This window comes from Taurulus bubalis, assembly GCF_910589615.1.
Source record: "Taurulus bubalis genome assembly, chromosome: 12".
Classification (NCBI taxonomy): domain Eukaryota; kingdom Metazoa; phylum Chordata; class Actinopteri; order Perciformes; family Cottidae; genus Taurulus; species Taurulus bubalis.
In genome coordinates this window covers 18286365-18304734 of record NC_136600.1, presented here as the reverse complement: position 1 = coordinate 18304734, position 18370 = coordinate 18286365, and the positions used below count along the sequence as shown (strand labels likewise).

At 41.2% G+C, this 18370-nt stretch overlaps 1 protein-coding gene across 1 annotated transcript in view; it reads left to right on the top strand.

The window, feature by feature from the left end:
• The window catches only part of kcnn3 (potassium intermediate/small conductance calcium-activated channel, subfamily N, member 3), a gene marked incomplete at both ends in the record, with an annotated part of 39088 nt that overhangs the window by 19856 nt on the left and 862 nt on the right, over positions 1–18370 (top strand). Inside the window, 6 exons of the mRNA XM_079227937.1 lie at positions 879–1175; positions 2217–2338; positions 4546–4687; positions 9258–9368; positions 15845–15972; positions 17883–17952. Of these exons, the coding sequence (XP_079084063.1) occupies positions 879–1175; positions 2217–2338; positions 4546–4687; positions 9258–9368; positions 15845–15972; positions 17883–17952 (870 nt within the window). The remainder of the gene's footprint in view (positions 1–878; positions 1176–2216; positions 2339–4545; positions 4688–9257; positions 9369–15844; positions 15973–17882; positions 17953–18370) is intronic.

Here is an 18370-nt window from a genome sequence, read left to right as displayed (position 1 = left end):
CTCTCTAACCTTGTCCACTGACATTCTATTTTTAAAATAACAATTTCACTGCTGAATTTAAATCCAATCCTGCTTCCAATGTAAACCAAATAGTCAAGAATATTGTACAATCAAGTTCATTTATATGAGGCATCATGTTTTATAAAGATATGAATTTCTAGAAAATCCGTAGAACAATTTCTGTATGCAAGAAACAGGTTGAACTCATCATTATTCTACTGCCCTGGCAGTGCCCTACTGTCCTGAAATTGACTGACTTCCTATCTTTATCTCCTCATTTCCTCTGCTCTTCATCCATCTATTTCCACTGCCTCTCCTCATCAATCCCCCCATTCCCCCAGTTCCTGTCAGCGACGTGAGGAGGATCTCCCCTGTAATGAAACTGCTCTTATCACAGCCTTGCTAACAATACCAAGAGTAACCACAGCAATTACGAATACAAAACATCAACAGACAAGGACGGAAAACTGCAATTAAAGTAACGATGTTAAGCACATGCTCATGACACTGGAAGAAATATGGTGGTCTTGTTTTTGTTTGTTTTTTAAATATTGTGATTGTTATCATTAAGAGCCTTATTTTTGCCGCTTCAGATGACTTTGGTTTTATTTCAGTATGAGTTGTAGGATACATGAAAATGAGCCAAGTCACTGTGTAGAGACTGAATGAATTGCTGATTAGATGGATGGTGTTTTACATCTCAGCAAAGAGACATTCACTCTAAATTGCTGCTTGTTCCCTTAATCAAAAGATCAGTCAGCTGTACTGAGGAGTGGACTGTGCCAGCAGAGGATCCTGATGAAAAGTGTGCACGGTGGCGCATTAAGTGTAACTCCTTCCCTCTTTTAACTCTCCTCATGTCCTTCCTGTCCTCCCAGCTGTTTGTCATTGATAACGGAGCGGACGACTGGCGCATCGCCATGACCCTGGAGAGGGTTCTGCTGATCTCTCTGGAGCTGCTGGTGTCTGCGGTGCATCCAGTGCCAGGGGACTTTAAGTTTCAGTGGAAGGCGCGGCTCTCCTTCTCGTACGCGCCGTCGGAGACTGAGGCTGACCTGGACATGGTGTTGAGCGTGCCCATGTTCCTGCGTCTCTACCTCATCGCTAGAGTGATGCTCCTGCACAGCAAACTCTTCACAGACGCCTCCTCCAGGAGTATAGGAGCCCTAAATAAGGTCAGACAGGTTTTGTGCTTGCAGGTGTGTGCATGTGCCCAGTGCATTTGTCAAAGCTTTTGCGAGATAGAGGCAAGCAGGTTGTAAAGGTATTAAGGTCAAGTGCGCTCTCTGCAGAATTAAATCTGTGTCCACCTTGTCCCTTTCATTCTTGGCCTCTATCTCTCTAACTATCAGGTCCGTCCTTCTCGTCGCCCTCTTTCTTTTCTTCAACCAGTTCGAATGCCCTTCGTCTCCATTGTTGTCGCTGTAGATGGAGACTTAGATCTAAGCTGTAGTGGATCTTTCATAATACAATGTGAGATGGGAGCATGAAATGAGAACAAGCTATTGCGTACGATTCAAATGGAGCATGAAAACTAGTCAAATGAGATTACAACACGAGTGCAGACAAATGTGTGCAATGCAATAAATGATTGTTGCCACGTTTGTAATGACTTTGAACGATAAATCCATTATTGTAAACCCGGAAGAAGAGATGTAGCGTGTGGTGGAAATATGCAAGACGGAGGAGAGGAGGACGGCGGGAGAGATGGAGGAGATGTTAATAGGTAATTTAGCAGCTTGTGAGTGTATCTGTGATGGCACTATTCTGACCCGCAGGTTACAGCGCTGTGGAGGAGGTGAAGCTGCCACTGAAGTGCAGCTCTAACATTGCAACTCATTTATCAGCTGCTTAACCCTTCCAGGGCTCAACCCGTTGCTCTCAGATCATCCATCTGCCAGAAGTTGATGACAAATGAGCCAGAGATAAAAACCACACTGAAATAGGCCAATTACACAAAGACAGTGTATAGCTTGACCCGAGTCAGAGGGCGAGCCTCGATCTTGACTCCAATTACAGCGGAGATTCTCAAAGATCTACCGCTATCAAATGCTTCTCAGAAAACTAATTAGTAAAACACCAAGTCTGGGTGGGAAACGGTGAACGGGATGAGGGTTCGGAGCAACGCAATACTAACCCATGAAAGAAAATGTGTATTACACTGTCATTTATAAACTGTGCTATACTGAGTTTGGGTCCTTGTGTGTGTGTTGCAGGTGCATTTTAACACACGGTTTGTAATGAAAACCCTCATGACTATCTGCCCCGGGACGGTGCTGCTGGTCTTCAGCATCTCTCTGTGGATCATCGCTGCCTGGACCGTACGAGTGTGCGAGAGGTCAGTTGCAAAGCCGGTTGATTTGGATGTGTTGTGTTTATTCTTCGTGTGTGTGTGCGCATGAGACCGAGTGGCAGACCAACGGACTGTGATTGTGATGAGGAATTCAACTGAGCAATTGAATTCAATTGGCAGGAAATATAATCTGTGACATGTGTGCAACATGATCCATCTTTAGACTTCAGTTTATGAGGCTTTCTCGCCAGTTGTACACCTAATTGGATCCAGGTGACGGAGTTGTTACTTCGTATGTCCATTTTATCTCCATCCACAATATAATTGTGTCCTGAAAGACAACACATGACGACATGATAAGATTGTTACCACTACCGCCAGCAGCCACTTAGTTTAGCTTAGTTTAGCTTAGTTTAGCATAAAGACCGGAAACAGTGTTGATGAGAGGATTTTGTTCCCCTTTGACAGAGCCAGGCGAACTGTTTCCATTCTTAATTATGTGGCTTTTTATCTAACAAATATAAGATATAAGAATGGTATCAATATTCTTATCCAAGTCTCGGCAAAAAAAAAAGAAGTCTGAACATTGCTTTAATTCGAGGTCCATTCACAACATTTCTTTCAAGCCTTTCAGATGCATCTTCATTAATGGATGTTTGCTCAGTTGTCATAGTGAAAAGGTATTTATAAATGAATAAATACTTCATGAATACATTTCATGAATAAATATGATTCACAAATACAACATATTTCATAATTACATCTGCTGTACATATAATACATAATTCATTAAGTTACATTTACATGTTCGAAATTACATCACAGATGGAATAACAGTTGTTGACGTACATTAATGAATACTGAAAAACATACACAACTATATGATGATGTGTTGTTGACATTTATTAATTGTTTATTCACTGGTTATTAATGCTAAACAAGGTGTGGAGATAAAATCTTGCAAAGCATTTCTGAAAGTTCTTTTTTGACATTATTCTAATCTCGAAGGCAGATGCTCGAATATGAAATAGCTACTGACATCATTGTCTCACTGTTATTAAGGAACACTAATTCCAACTGGAAATCAAATTGTGCGCTTACGTAATCAGATTTTATGAATGATGTAATGTTATTGATATAACGTCAAGTGTAAAGCAAAAAGTGACTATCCCTTTTATGAATTCAAACGCTTTTGGAGATAATCAAGGAAATATGGGAAAATGTCGATTGGTTAATGAGCTTGAATAGATGCATCACTGCCCAGCTGCTGGGAAGCCTTTGTTTGGTCTACATCCAAGTTTAATTGGCATTTCCTCTCCTCTCCAAACCAAATGATCAAAGAAAAAATCATATAAAACTCAATTAAACTGCTTCAAACATGGAGCAAATTTGTGAATTTAGAGAGTGTGCCTATTTAGGAAAATAGAGCGCTCAGAGCAAGTGTCCCTACTGCAAACTGTGATGGAACAATTATCGCTGGAGTCACTGGGGCAGAGGCAGAAGAGTTGAGAATTGTAATTTGAGCTTTCTAATGAACAGACAAAAAAGTCTTCTGGAACACAAGTTGTAAAGAGTGATTCTTTATTGCTTGCAAGCGGAGAGCAGTTTACACAGACACGTATCAGAGTGACAGTGGAAAAGGCTCACACGGACCTGTGTCCGTTCTTTGATATTTAAAGGTTCCTTCCCTGTCCGTCAGATGAAGTTAAGACCACCAATGAAAATGAGCCACACACTTGAAAAAAGCCAACATATGAGTCACACAACCAAGTCTTATGTTCTTGTTCCAACTATTAATTAAATTTATCAGCAGGTGCAAACGTATCTATTCACCCTCGTTCTGCATCGGCCTTGAGGAGAAAGCAGCACTATTTCAAAATAATTGACTGGGAACCTAGTTTGTGCTGGGAGTATCTTGAGACTATGACAGGATATATTTTACCATTACAAAACATCCAAGGCTAAAATGTACGTTTTTAGTTTTTGTGAAAGCAACTTTGTTTCAGATCTGCACCACATTTGGTTGCTATGGCAACAGTGTTGTGAACTGGGCGCCGTCAGGCGGCAAGAGCTGCTGTTTATGTGTTGTCTTCGGTTTCTGGCAACAACAAAAAACTCACGTGTTTGAGGTTTGACGCCCACATTTGCAGACAGGACCAGTGGGCCAGTGATGTTGTTGTGTTGTTTTTTTCTTTTTTATATTGTACTATTGACTGACTCCATCCTCTGGATACGGACGGTGTTCCCTTTAGGTATCACGATGCCCAGGATGTGACCAGTAACTTTCTGGGAGCCATGTGGCTCATCTCCATCACTTTCTTGTCCATCGGCTATGGAGACATGGTTCCTCACACCTACTGTGGCAAAGGAGTCTGTCTGCTCACAGGAATCATGGTGAGTACATTTCCTCCCTCTCTTCCCGTCTCTCTCGCCACCCTTCCCCTCGGCGCCGTCCTTGCCTCGTTCAAAGGTCAGCAGATTAGAGAGCATGCTGTCATTTGCGAGAGAAATTCTGCCATTTGTGTAATTTGGGCAATCCTCCTTGAATTAGGCTGCATCTGTGCTTCTGTGTGTTTTGGGTGTGCAAACAAGAGCTTGCTAGGGGGTTGTGTGTGTGCATGCTATTCCCCTGTCTGTCCTCATTGCATAATGAAGGTCCCACCTTTCAGTGTGCCATGTCCTCCCACTCTCTCTCGCTCTCATTTTTCTCTTTGTACCACTATGGCGCTCTCTAGTTCCGTTTCTCTCTTTCTATTTATCCCTCTCTCTTACCCTCTCTGTCCGTCTCTCCTTCCCTGAAGCCATGTGTTTATTTCTATCTACCGTCCATCTGTTAGTATCATTGTATAAGCTGCCGACTGCTCCTCTATTTGCATCACTTGTCAGGTGTTCTTCCCTCCTTTCTGGTCTTTTCTCCTTCTTTCCCAAGTTTTTGGGAAAATGATCCAATTGCTCAACTCATGTATTAACGTTGAAACTACTTACTTGTTCTATGGCATCACTTTGACATAGCCTGTTCTGAATAGTTAATGGAAATAATTGTCCTTTAAAATGCAAGCAAATTCTAATTTTGTATTAGCTCTAAAGCTAAATGTCAAGTAAATTCAAATGTCAGTGTAAATGTGCTAATAGGATTTACTCTTGCAGATTCGTTAGAAGGCCAAGAAAGAAAAATAGGGCTCAAAATATGATAATATGTTCCCTGGTCATATTTCTCTCATGGGACACGTGCGGCACATGATTTATGTTGCCAAAGGGGAGAGGACAGTGAGTAATAGAAGACTATGTGCAGCTAAATGGATGAAAATCACTTCACAGTGGGTGCTCACCTGAGTTGGGGAAGATGCATTTTTTTAACCTAATTGAGTAATATATTACTTTTCTGAATTAAAGACTCATGCAATGCATTAAGCACTACATTATCAATGTGTTTCTAAAAATAGCATTCCTACAAAAAGAGGAAGAAGTCTGCATGAGACATTTGAAATGTCATCTTTTATTACCGAGATAATGAAATAGTTGGGCTTTTTTTCCTTGTTATGGTTTTTTAAAATGTGGGAATCATTGTGCATAATCTTTGATGATGACAGTAGCGAAGCTGGGCTTGTTAAAATGAATAAAACATAAAGGAAATGTGCTCCTACAAAAGAACGCTACTTTACTTTTTTTAAAGCACCCCTAAACAGTTCTCCGGTCAAGTTACATGGTAAGAAGTGGCTGAAATATCATTTTATTACCAATACCATCACTGCATCAATCTTCTGTATTCCATTTCCAGACTTGCATGCGCAGTCCTGTTGTTATGTTAAAGTGTGCATGAAGTCAAGCAGCAAACATGGTTGAAGCCAATGAAGAAGGGTCTTTATGCAGTTTAATGACTGCTGGATGATTGTTTAAGAAAAATCAAGAGAGCTCTCAACATAACTCTCAAAATCAAAAGTCTGTCAATATTTTACACAACAAGTTACTTCAATTAATGTGATTAATGTGTAATTTTGGAAATGATTTCACTTTTAGTCTCTTGTAGTCCAGCATAGTCACATAGATCATTTGTTTATATTCCTCCCTCCCTGTATTTTCCATCTCACTTTCTTTACTCTGTAGTCTATTAAATGTGTGAATAAACACATTCATACACAAAGACACACTGACAGACCCCCATTTCCTGGATGAATCATCTAAACGGTGTTTTGGAGTACAGCTCTTACTGTAATGTAACACACACACACTCACAAGGACACAAACCAGGGGGTGGATGCAGAACATCCCAAGTCCACTGTTCCAGGCTGCATCCTCCACACAACATTGAATCAGTGTGTGACTCACACTCTCCTCTCCTGTCACACAAACACACTCTCACTTCTCGCTTCAAAAGGGGTGTATTTTTGATGACCATCAGAGAGGGAATGAGGATGCAGGTAGAAGGTGAGGGAGACAGGGTCAGCAGGTCAATGGGGGTGAAAATCTAAATTTTAAAAAAGGGTAAAAGGTCGAGGCCAGAGAACAGGATGTGATTATTTGTATTCTTGCTTGAGAATTATTGTAATGAGTTTCTATTGGGGAAATTCACTTTGTCGTTACTATGACCAACACACGAAGGTCAATGGAGTTGGAATATGCCGCTGCTACGAGGCTACCTGGGAGGGGGGGCAGGGCAGGTGTGTGTGTGTGTGTGTGTGTGTGTGTGTGTGTGTGTGTGTGTGTGTGTGTGTGTGTGTGTGTGTGTGTGTGTTTGTGTATATGTATACAGCAAAAAGGTGTGTGTTGCCTAAATCACAATGTTTGTATTTCATTCAAACATATACCCCCCGTTTAGCATTTATAGACGGCACACACATATTTGATAAATGGTTTCTAGCACATTATAATGTAGTTGTAAGCAGATAGTGTTGAATTAATTCATGTATTTTACAGTAAAGGTGGCCACTGGTGTATAAACAGATAATGAATTACAATATAGTAAAACAGTTATAATGATATAATATGTCTTCACAGGCACAGTTATATATGTTAATAAATTGCCTTTAAAGCTCCATTATAGTGTGTTATAAGCCATTTATCAGCTGTTCATATACTGCTTATAAATTCCAAATGTGGACAGGGGTTAAAGTCAAGTGATAGCGTATGATTGTGTGTTTGGGTTTGTTTGCTGCGTTTGCCGTAGTTCTGGAAGAGTCTCCAGGTTGAAGAGATGCAGAGTAGCTGACATTTCAAATCTACTTTATGCTTTTGTCTGCCTCTAAGTGCTCTACTGCGCTCTCTAATTGAGCAAATTAAATATCACATTTGTTGTGTTAAATATCTTTCACACTTTTCTCTGTGTGTCCCTGCTAACCCCGAAACTATTTCCCACCGCATGAAGCTTAAATATAGTTTTTACCTGTAGTGTGTGTGGATGTTACACAGGCGCACAGATGGGTGATCCCCTCTTTTCTGACAGCTACGCAGATTGCTGCGCTGTTGTAGAGGAAGCGAGGGAAACCCGGGCGTATGAAACAAATCACAGCAGCACAGCCATCATCGGCCGTGTCACTCTGGAGATTGCACATTGGAGCCCTGCTGAAATCAAATGGATGCCGGCGTATACACAAACAAACTCTCGAGCACACGCACACACATACACACATATAGCCTGCAATGAGAAACCAATCAACACCCCACTGTTTGTGACCGATGAGGAAAAACGCACACGCGTAAACACAGTTGGATTCGTGCGCGCCTGCATTTGAACATACTTTACTGAAGCAATTGGTCGAGGGCTCTTTTCCCTAAAGCGCAGACATGTATGAACACTCGAAGGGCTTTCCATCGGCCCTGATCATATTTTATTCATAGTTTTTGAATAAACACAAATAGAGTGGATGAGTGTATAGACGTGGGCACTAATGCACATTTGCGCATTACATTTTACTGAACCCAGCCACAGTTATTTTTGGTAAACCTGTGTTATCAGTCAAGAGTGTGCACGATGGAGTCTTGGCTATTTCTTCCACGCTTGAGAACGTTGCATGCTCCCTTGCTTTCGCTCTCTAAATCACTATTTTCTCTCTCTTTATATTTTTTTAATTCTCTCTCACCCTACATTTGACACTCGTAATCTTAATGTGTTACTTATCAGGAGATAAGTGACCTCATTAACATTGCCTTCTTTCCATCGTTCTTCTATTCTGTTCACACACCCGAGCCTCCTGAATTCAACTCTCTCTCCAACCGTCCTCCACGTTTCCTTACTGCACCCCATTTATATTTACTCATAGCTCTTCACTCTCTTTATCTATTTTCCTCTCAGTGCTTGCCCCTTCAGAGGAACCTGTGAACACTTAACAGCCCCGTTGAAAAGTGTCTAATCTGAAAGTTAATTAAGTCTGTCTTCCTCCTCGTGTTTCGGCTCCTCTGCTCCTCTCAAGCATGTCTTTCTGGTTGAGAGACTGCTGTCACTCTCCCAAATGAATTTGCCGTACAGTTTGTCCCATGTGAGTTTAGCTGGAATACAGACAAACCAGTCTGTGTTGCATACTTTTACACTTCCTGCCAGCCTCCAGCCTTCGATGACAGGAAAAGACTGACAGCATGTAATTCAGATTGGCACGATCCAATTAAAAGAAATTAGGTGGTGTCAATCTTTGATGTGTTTTTCTTCTATAAAGGGAATATTTTCCCACTCAATATAGAGGCGATATAGAGGGGATCTCACACCAGATGGATTGGAAGTGAAAATAGACTTGGCGTGCCGCTCGACATGAGGAAATGTGGATGTGGAGCAGAGCTATCCCTCTTAATCCTCCCCCCTCTCCAATTCACTTCTCCTTCTGTCATGCGGTTCCCTTCCTCATATTTGTCCTTACTCCCTTCAATCATCTGAGCTAATTCCCCAGCCAAAAGCCACCGATTTACCAATTCCTCCTCCTAACTGACTGACTCAGTGCTCTGTTTCTCCTCCTCCTCCCTTTCTCCGCTCTCTCAGGGTGCGGGCTGTACGGCTCTGGTGGTTGCCGTGGTAGCCAGGAAGCTGGAGCTGACCAAGGCCGAGAAACACGTACACAACTTCATGATGGACACGCAACTAACCAAGAGGGTGTGTAGGCTTGTGTGGTGTGAATGAGTGTGTTTTGCAGAAAATATAAATAGCTATAATTTAAAGAAAGCAGACGTTCTCTGCACGCCCCGAGATGGGGACTCCAACAGAGCTGTGTTTATATAATTAGTTTGTATTTCTAAACGTCCTCTGGGTGAATTTATACTATATTCAGATTCCTTCAGGGGTTGAAAACAAGGCGTTTGAGAACCAAATGAAACGGCTTGTCCTTTCACTGCCGCTCCTTCTCCACTACTACATCACACTATCTTATGTATGTTATTTGAGTGAGTGAAGGCAATAAAAGGTCATCTCTTTCTCGCTTCCTCTGTTCTGCTCCCTCACTTACCGTCTCTTTCTATCTTCCCATCAACAATCTTTTTCCTCCCACATGGCCATGCCTCCACCCGACCACCTCCCCTTTCCTCTGACATTTGTCTCTCTTACAGTAAATCCCGTTATCTCTCTCTCTCTCTCTCTCTTTCTTTCTGTCACCTTCTTTCCTCTCCTCCTTCCTTTGCCCTCTCCTTCCCTTTGTCCTTGCCTCCTCGCTGCCTCTTCCCCTCCATCTTCTCACTCCCTCCTTCCTGTGGTCCTTTTCAATTTTTCATACAGTTGAAAGTTCCAAGTTTTAAAAATAGCTCCCATATCAAATATGTAGGGTACATTATGGCAGCATGGTATCTGGGTGACTGAACGCGGTCGGGTTATCAATGATTTCAGTGTGGATCAAATATCGACAGAAAGGTTGAATAGACTGTCTGTCGGGCTCTCGTCTAGTCTTCCTGCAGACTCTGGTCAACCAGAGTGTTTTCACTAGACGTTAAACACCTTGAACCTTGTGTGAGCATGTGTGTTCGAGGGTTTTTACTTTTTAAGCAATGCTAGATATTGTGGTCAGTCAATCCACAGCTTTGGACCAGACTTTAGTATCTCAACTATTCCATGGATTGCATGATAATTATTACATTTGTGGTTTCAAGAGAATGAATCCGAATGACGTTGGTGATCCCCTGACTTTAATTCTTGGGCCACCAACAAATGGACATCTTTGGCTTTCAGTGGAACAACTGTTGGATGGATTGCAATAAAATTCGACACTTTGTGTTTTGAGCTGATTAGCAAATGTTATTGAGCTGGTGAGTGCAGTAAAATAGTATACCTACTTGACATCAGCATGTTAACATTGTGAGCAAATTTTAGCATGCTTATGTTAGCATTTAGCTCAAGCCTAACACTCACATGGCTGTAGACTTGATGAAGTTTACGTCCATGCTGCTCAAACGAATGGAAACGTTGTACCAATTGGAGAGGGAGAAGCTGTCTGGTTGATTAATTAATTCCTTTAGCTGTTTCAACTTTCTAACTTGTCTAACTAGCAGCTCACGGTGTTACAGTAAAACTGACTCAGGTTGGTCCAGCCTAACACTAATTCCCCTCCTAAGAACAGATTTTTAATTGAACAATTGTGTTTTTTGTAACTTTTAGAAGTAATTGCAATGATACTTATTACATAAATATAGCTTAAACTGATTTGGATCACTCCATTGAGAAGATCATACATGTTAAGGGAATCAAGTAAACCACTCTCTTATTAAAGCCACTCATCAAGTAAGGGTGGCGCCATACAGCAGTTTTATTCAACACAATGCAGCATGCTCCTCGGTGACATTTCCTTCAAAGGGTTTTCGTTTTTTGTGGTGGTAATTGTCTTCTGCCCTCTATTACTGAAAGAGCAATCATTGAAGCTGTTGTGTGCACATTGATTTACATGACTGGGGCTATTCTCCACCACATCATCGTAACATGAGAATAAAATTGCTCACGCTTTATGATGAATAATGCAACAATAGACTTTACACCCTTCCATCATTGTATATGCACACGCACACACACACACACACACACACACACACACACACACACACACACACACACACACACACACACACAAATAGACAAAAAAAGCCCCCCTGATGTTCTACATCCATGAAATAGTGTTCCCTTCACTTTGAAGGATTACTAACAATATAAAGTAAATGCCAATCAATGTCGCTCTTGGTCTGTGGATGCTGTTGTCGTAACGTTTGTGTTTGAGGTTGTTGTCTTTATTTTTACACATGTGTTGTGGAAGAAAAAGTGTTGGTTGTAGTCGTACAGAGTCCTAAAACCGGCAGACAACTTACTTCCTAAGACATCTATTTACCGCACGGATCATTTTTAGTTCAAATGAGTGTGGTGTTGTGACACACACTTCAACATACTTTTAATTTTTCACTTTCTTCCATTTGCGTGTTTTCGTCTTTCATCCTCAGATCAGGTTTTTAGATGCACCTGAAAAGACTGAAAACTTGAAATCGTATGTGGTGCAGATTGAGTTCAGAGGACCTAATAAACTTATCAAAATGAATGATGGGCTTTATAAACATCATTCAGCATTCAAAGCACAGGGTTCATTTCCATGCAGTGCTGAGTGAAGTGTGCCTTTCCCTTTTGATCTGAACAGTTCTCCCTCAAGTCGACAATGTGTTTGAGGTTGCAAGTGCTCATGTTTGAAATCAGAACTTTTCCCCTTGATGCAGAGTGTTCGAGGTGTGTTTAAAAGTATGACCCTCTGGTCGCAGCAGTGTGCTGTGGCTCCATACTGAAGTATTGGTTAATTCAGAGCACTGCTGATAGTCCATCTGGTCAGAACATCCCCCTACACATTCACAGAGCACTCTCGACACTGCAAAAGCAGGCCACACTTACTGCAGGCGCTAAGTCAGAGGAGTGGAGTACTTTGTCCTTCTATTTGGTAGCACTACAATGTCAATTAAATGCCATTCGTTGAGGCCATAAGCCAATTGACTGTGTTAATATGGCTGTTTCTGAGGTCAGTACTTTTATTTCAAGCTTTTGAAGTCGCTATGCAGAGTTGAAAATGTTACATCTTTCTATAAATTGGCAGTCCAAATGTGTATTCTGATTCCACTCTGGGCGATTGGTTAAAATCAGAGCACTTTTAGAAGTCCCTGTGGCATATTGAGGACTTCACCCTCTCTGAATATTCAGAACGCACTCTGGGCTCTGGCCAAAGAGGAGGTGCTGCAATGCCTTCCAATGTTTACACCATTAGCCAAATGGGAGCAATCTAACCCCCGAAGATTTATATTAAGCTAGCTTTCACTCTACACAGTAAAAATAACTCTTTTACGACAGCCTTTTTAATTCACACACAAGCAAAGTGGATCATTATAGATGTGGATGTATTGTGACAGCGACAAATTCATTTGACCCTCAGTAAAGGCATTTACATCACAAATCTCTGACATTTTTCTCTTTTTACCAATTTAACTTATTTTTAATGGAGCCCTGCTTAGATCTGACCACATTCGGGAGACACACAAAATACATACACATATAAGTGGAAACCAATTATTACTTTCATGTCATGATTTGATTGATTTGTTTATCGTTTGACCATGTCTGCTTGTCTACGTGTGATTTGTCTCTTCCCTGTGTCATCATGTCCGTGAGGGGAAGGTCAGAGTAGGTAATGCAACATGTTGCTGTGGCACATGGATGAGGTTGTTGCCAATGTAATTGGTCTGTTTGTTTATGTTTTCTGCTCCATTGTATCTCTAGCAAGCACAACATCTAACCAGGCTACTAATTGCATACATGGGTCATCAAGGCTCTCCTGGGTTGTACGGGTTAGGTGCCTTTGCTTTTCCTCTCATGTTAGAAAACTGTCTCCATCATTTTGGAAAAGTGTTGGAGCCCAATGGTTATTTTTTATTTTCTATGTGGTATGTAATGACAATTTAAAAATATTTATCTTCGTACTGATTGATTTATAATCCACAATATGACATCAGCTACCCAACATGCGTTGTGGGAACCTCTCGTCTTAACAGATTTCTCATGTACCTGCCATAAGGTGTGCCATGTAGGGGAGCAAGAACAGATCTTTGACCCTAACCAGCCATACGGCCCCAACATGGTTGCACCAGTACATGCCATATGGTCCGGGAATAGCTGCTGCTGCTGCCGTTTGGTTTCTTGTGGAGTATTTTTAGCGGCTTATGTTGCATTTTTTCAGTATGATAGAGAAAGATAAATAAAGAGGGGAGGGTGGGAGATTAACTGCAAAATACTAACAGTGTGATATTATCAGTCATTTGCATGTGGAGCAGTCCTCAGGATTTTAAATTAAGGGTAAAGCTTTGTCTAATTAATTGCTCACACTGCTGGACAGATGTTGGAGGGAAAACCTCAACAGCGAGTAAGCCGGACAGACACAAGATGCCATCATTCATCATATTTCTCTCACCCTGCAGTGATTAATCAACTGACAAATATGATTTGACATATCAATTTATCAATGGGCCTGTAGATAAGAGGGGTATTAAATTAGCTCTTCAGTAACTTGGCCCATGAGTAAAACTAGAGATAAGACATCATTTACTTTTTACTATCACTGACGTTAGGTTGTCAAATATCCTCTAAAGCAGTGCAGTTGTGGCTCAAAATGTTATGTTGACAACACTATCTAAATAAATGCCTCTCTACTATTAAGATATTAGCATTGATGTTGGTATGTAGCACCGTAGGCCCACAAACAAAATGTCTTCATGTGGATGAAGCCTCCTCAGGATCTCTGCAGCTGTCAGGGCTCGTCCTTGCTAAATGGATGAGAGTTCTGTAATCCTATTGATACACACAGGGAGATGAGGCTCAGAGGGAGAAACATGGGATACCAGGCTTCACCTCATACACCAGCCCTATAGCTTTACATCCAAATCACATTGGTCATAGCATTTGAACTAAACATATTATATCATCTTTTTCATTTATTTTGTTGGGTTTACTCACATATATAGCGATGTACATACTTCATTTTAGTATCTAATCAGTAAACAAGCTGTATAAATGTGAGAATTAATAAGTTTGTAATGCTGTCATTTAAAGTGATTGGAAACATTTAGGACTCAATCTCCTGGAGGGGTTTTATATATTTTCTATAGTATATTAAAGCATCTCCTTTTGGTTTGACTTCCTCTGTGTCATTGAAAACACATCTGCTTGCACAGGTCCTCCTACTCTCTTCATCTGTGGCCAATAGTGTGTGTTTCTCTGCATGTGTTTATGTGTATGCGTGTGTGTGTGTGTGTGTGTGTGTGTGTGTGTGTGTGTGTGTGTGTGTGTGTGTGTGTGTGTGTGTGTGTGTGTGTGTGTGTGTGTGTGTGTGTGTGTGTGTGTGTGTGAGGAGTCCTTGACTGCGGTGGATAGGTGCTGATTAGCCAAGCTGCCGGGGTCTTTTGTGCTCCTCAGACGGGGGTATAATTGTTCTTTGTTCATCTCTTTGAAGTCTCTCATTCAATTCATGTCCTTACAGATTCTCTCTCCCCTCTCGCTTTCTCTATGGTATTCAGCCACGCTTTTTTTAACCGGTTGTCAGAGCTGTGTTGCAATTACATAGCAACCTATAAAGATGTACAGTGCATGAAACATAGTGGAGCAGATATGGATATAAATAAATGTAACTGAACTCTAATCCTTGTCCAGAGAAATCGACCTGAAGCCTACACTGACACTTTACAAGTCTTTTATTAAATCAGGAATTTCACATATAGTACTAATTCAAAACAACTGAAGCCTATTTATGACCAGTAAACTGGAGAAGAATGTCTAGCTTTTAACTCTGATGGCTATCAGGCTTTCCATGAGTGAGCATCATTACATCGGCCATTTCTCTAATATGTCTATTCTCCAGGGATGAGGATGGTCTCTCACTGCTGGTTTATGAGCAGCTACTCATGCCACCATTGTTTCTTTCAGTTGCTGTCCTAATTAAATGAAAGATCACTGGTTTTAATGAACTGAGGTGGTACGGTTGTAAATTACTTCCAACCAGCCGAGATAATGACGTTCATTTGAGTCTAACGTATAATGTGACTTAAAGACATACCAAGAGAGAAAAGAAGTGTGTGTGACTCCTGTTGGTTCTCATTGCCAAATCTCCCGAAGGAGAAGGCTGTTTATGCTCACATGAAAAGCATTGGCAAGCAAACCGGTGTCTGTAGAGAGAGAACGAGAGAATGAGGGCAGCCTAGGAAGAAACAAACGGTATAGTTTTGTTTTTTAAATCTTTGTAGGGAGACAATGGAGAATGGAGGGGAAAGGAGAGAGTGGTTGGGAAAACCTCTCTGAAAGAAAGATCAGAGCCCCAGAGAACCGTGCTGTCCCATAGATGAACCAGGGCAAGGGCCAGTAAACAGGCCTGAGCCCCAGAAAACAGGGCTGGAGTCAGAGAAAACGGGTCCGGGCCCCTGAAAACTGGGCAAGGGCCACAGAGAATAAGGTTGAGGAGGTCGAACCCTGTTCTCTTTCTCTTTGAAACCAGCCCTGTTCCCTGTTCTCTGTTCTCCAACCTGTTGCCAAGGACTACCTGTTGCTAACAATGTGTCTGTGTGTTTATTGTCTCCGAGCAGATAAAGAATGCAGCGGCTAACGTGCTGAGGGAAACCTGGCTCATCTACAAACACACCAAGCTGATGAAAAAGATTGACCACTGCAGAGTCCGCAAACACCAGCGGAAGTTCCTCCAAGCTATACATCAGTAAGACCACACCTCACAACCACACACACACACACATACACACATGCACACACACACTCAAAAACACACACACAAGCACATAAGCCTTTGAATTCAGCCAAACTTTCTATCCACCCACAACTTGAATCAACGCTGATAAAGTGATCAAACTGATCAGATAAAGTGCTTGAATCTCTCTCTCCACACACACACACACACACACACACACACACACACACACACACACACACACACACACACACACACACACACACACACACACACACACACATACAAAGACACACACAATGAATCATCTACTAAAGGCCAGGATACTTCAGGCAAACATAATTGTGGGACTGGATAACCTGCCAAGTGTTATTGATACAAATACATACTGTACACGCTTTAATTCCCTTCTTCACAGCATTGTTATTTGAATGGCCACAAGGGTAGTTATCTTGTTAAAGCTCATCTTCCTCAAAACATTTTGTACATCCTCTGCCCAGCAGCACAATTAAGCGTCCTTTTAAAGCTGCTTGCTCCTTTGATGTGGAACAGTTCAGTCTAGACTTGAAACATTAAACAATTGCCTTCAAAAGCCAGAGTCAAGAGACCTAAGACTCTTTTAATTGTGACACAGAAAGGCTCGTCCTGAAGCGTGTGGACTGTGGCTGAGAAGTGAACACAGTAACAGGGTGATTTTTGGGGTGAATGTGAAAACATTTTCCTGTTCAATCCTGTCAGCATCAAACAAGGGGTCGTGTTCATCTCTCATAAAATCGGCTCAAAAAATTCTCACTTCATTATATTGGAGGAAGCCACAGGGTTTATTTGATGAAAAACCCAGATTAAACCTTTAGTTCAATAATTATTGTATTGTGTTTTGAGAGTTGGCCCTGTCCTATTTTTAATTGGACTGAAGAAAGATGATTTATTTTATTTGATCTTATTTCATTCCATTTAGTTTATTTCCCTGTGGGCTTTATTTCCCTTCAGGTTTTTTTATATTTAAAATACCTTGTTCGCTTACTCTAGCGCAGGCGTGTCAAACTCATTTTCACCCTGTGCCACATCAGCATTACTGTATAAACTACTCCCTAACATATTGTTAAATATGCATTTGATTATTGTTTCAAGTGTAAATATAGTGTACATGCATTCATATAAATGTAGAAATATTATTAATATATTTATTACAACATAAATTCATTTAATTGAGGGTTAAAAAAGATCAAACTTTAAAAAAGAAAATAAAGACAAAGATCAAACACACATTTTTACATTAACTTTTTTCTAAGCTTTTTTCATAACTGGTCCAACAAATAATTGTGAGATAATTATGTGACAGGTGTGCCCCAGACCACACCTGTCACACATGTTCTTAGCAGCTCATAATTATGTGTTGGACCAGTTATGTCCTTCTCAACTGTGACAAAATAAGCTTTGAACAAAGTTAATATAAAAAGTTAATGATCTCTGACTGGGACTGGGACATTTGCTTACTTTTTACATTTATATAAATGCATGTACAATAGTTTTACACTTCAATAAACAATAATGAAATGCAAAGACAGTTATTTAACAATATGTTAGGAAGTATATTATACAGTGTTACAGTTACAACCGACCCTTTGAGGGCGACCATAATGCTGACGTGGCGCAGGGTGAAAATTAGTTTGACACCCCTTCTCTAGAGCTTATGGTCTCAGATTTATTTCAACATTATATTTATGTATAGTTTCCCCTGCATTACAAAATGACAGCGTTTCAGCGACACACTGCAGGCAGAAATGAAGCTGAATTAGACAAGGTGACCGCTCTCCAGGGTTGTTGTCTGGGCCTGGAGGGATTAGCTCTCTGGACTGACCTCTGTGTATTTACTGCATTTCAACTGTGTGTGTATTTAATGTGTGTGTATCTGTTTGCAGATTACGCAGTGTGAAAATGGAGCAGAGGAAACTCAGTGATCAGGCCAACACACTCGTGGACCTCTCAAAGGTGAGTGACACACACACACACACACACACACACACACACACACACACACACACACACACACACACACCGTGGACATACACATCCATCCTCTTCATGCATGTATGTAGGACATCCACTTCACAGACATGTTAGTAACTCTTACCAAACACGCCTTTACCCTCTGTAATATTTCACAACATTCCTCCGTTTCGATGATGACCTGCCCATTTCCGTGGCTTTGTGTCTCCTAGCAACAGGAACAAGTGTTAAAACAGGGATGACTGTGTGAGAGAGCGAGCAGGAAATAAGAGGGGGGGGGGGGTCATGTTTTTCTGTTACAGTGTGTGTGTGTGTGTGTGTGTGTGTGTGTGTGTGTGTGTGTGTGTGTGTATGTGTGTGTGTGTGTGTGAGAAAAGAGAGAGGGAGTGAATAAGAGGGA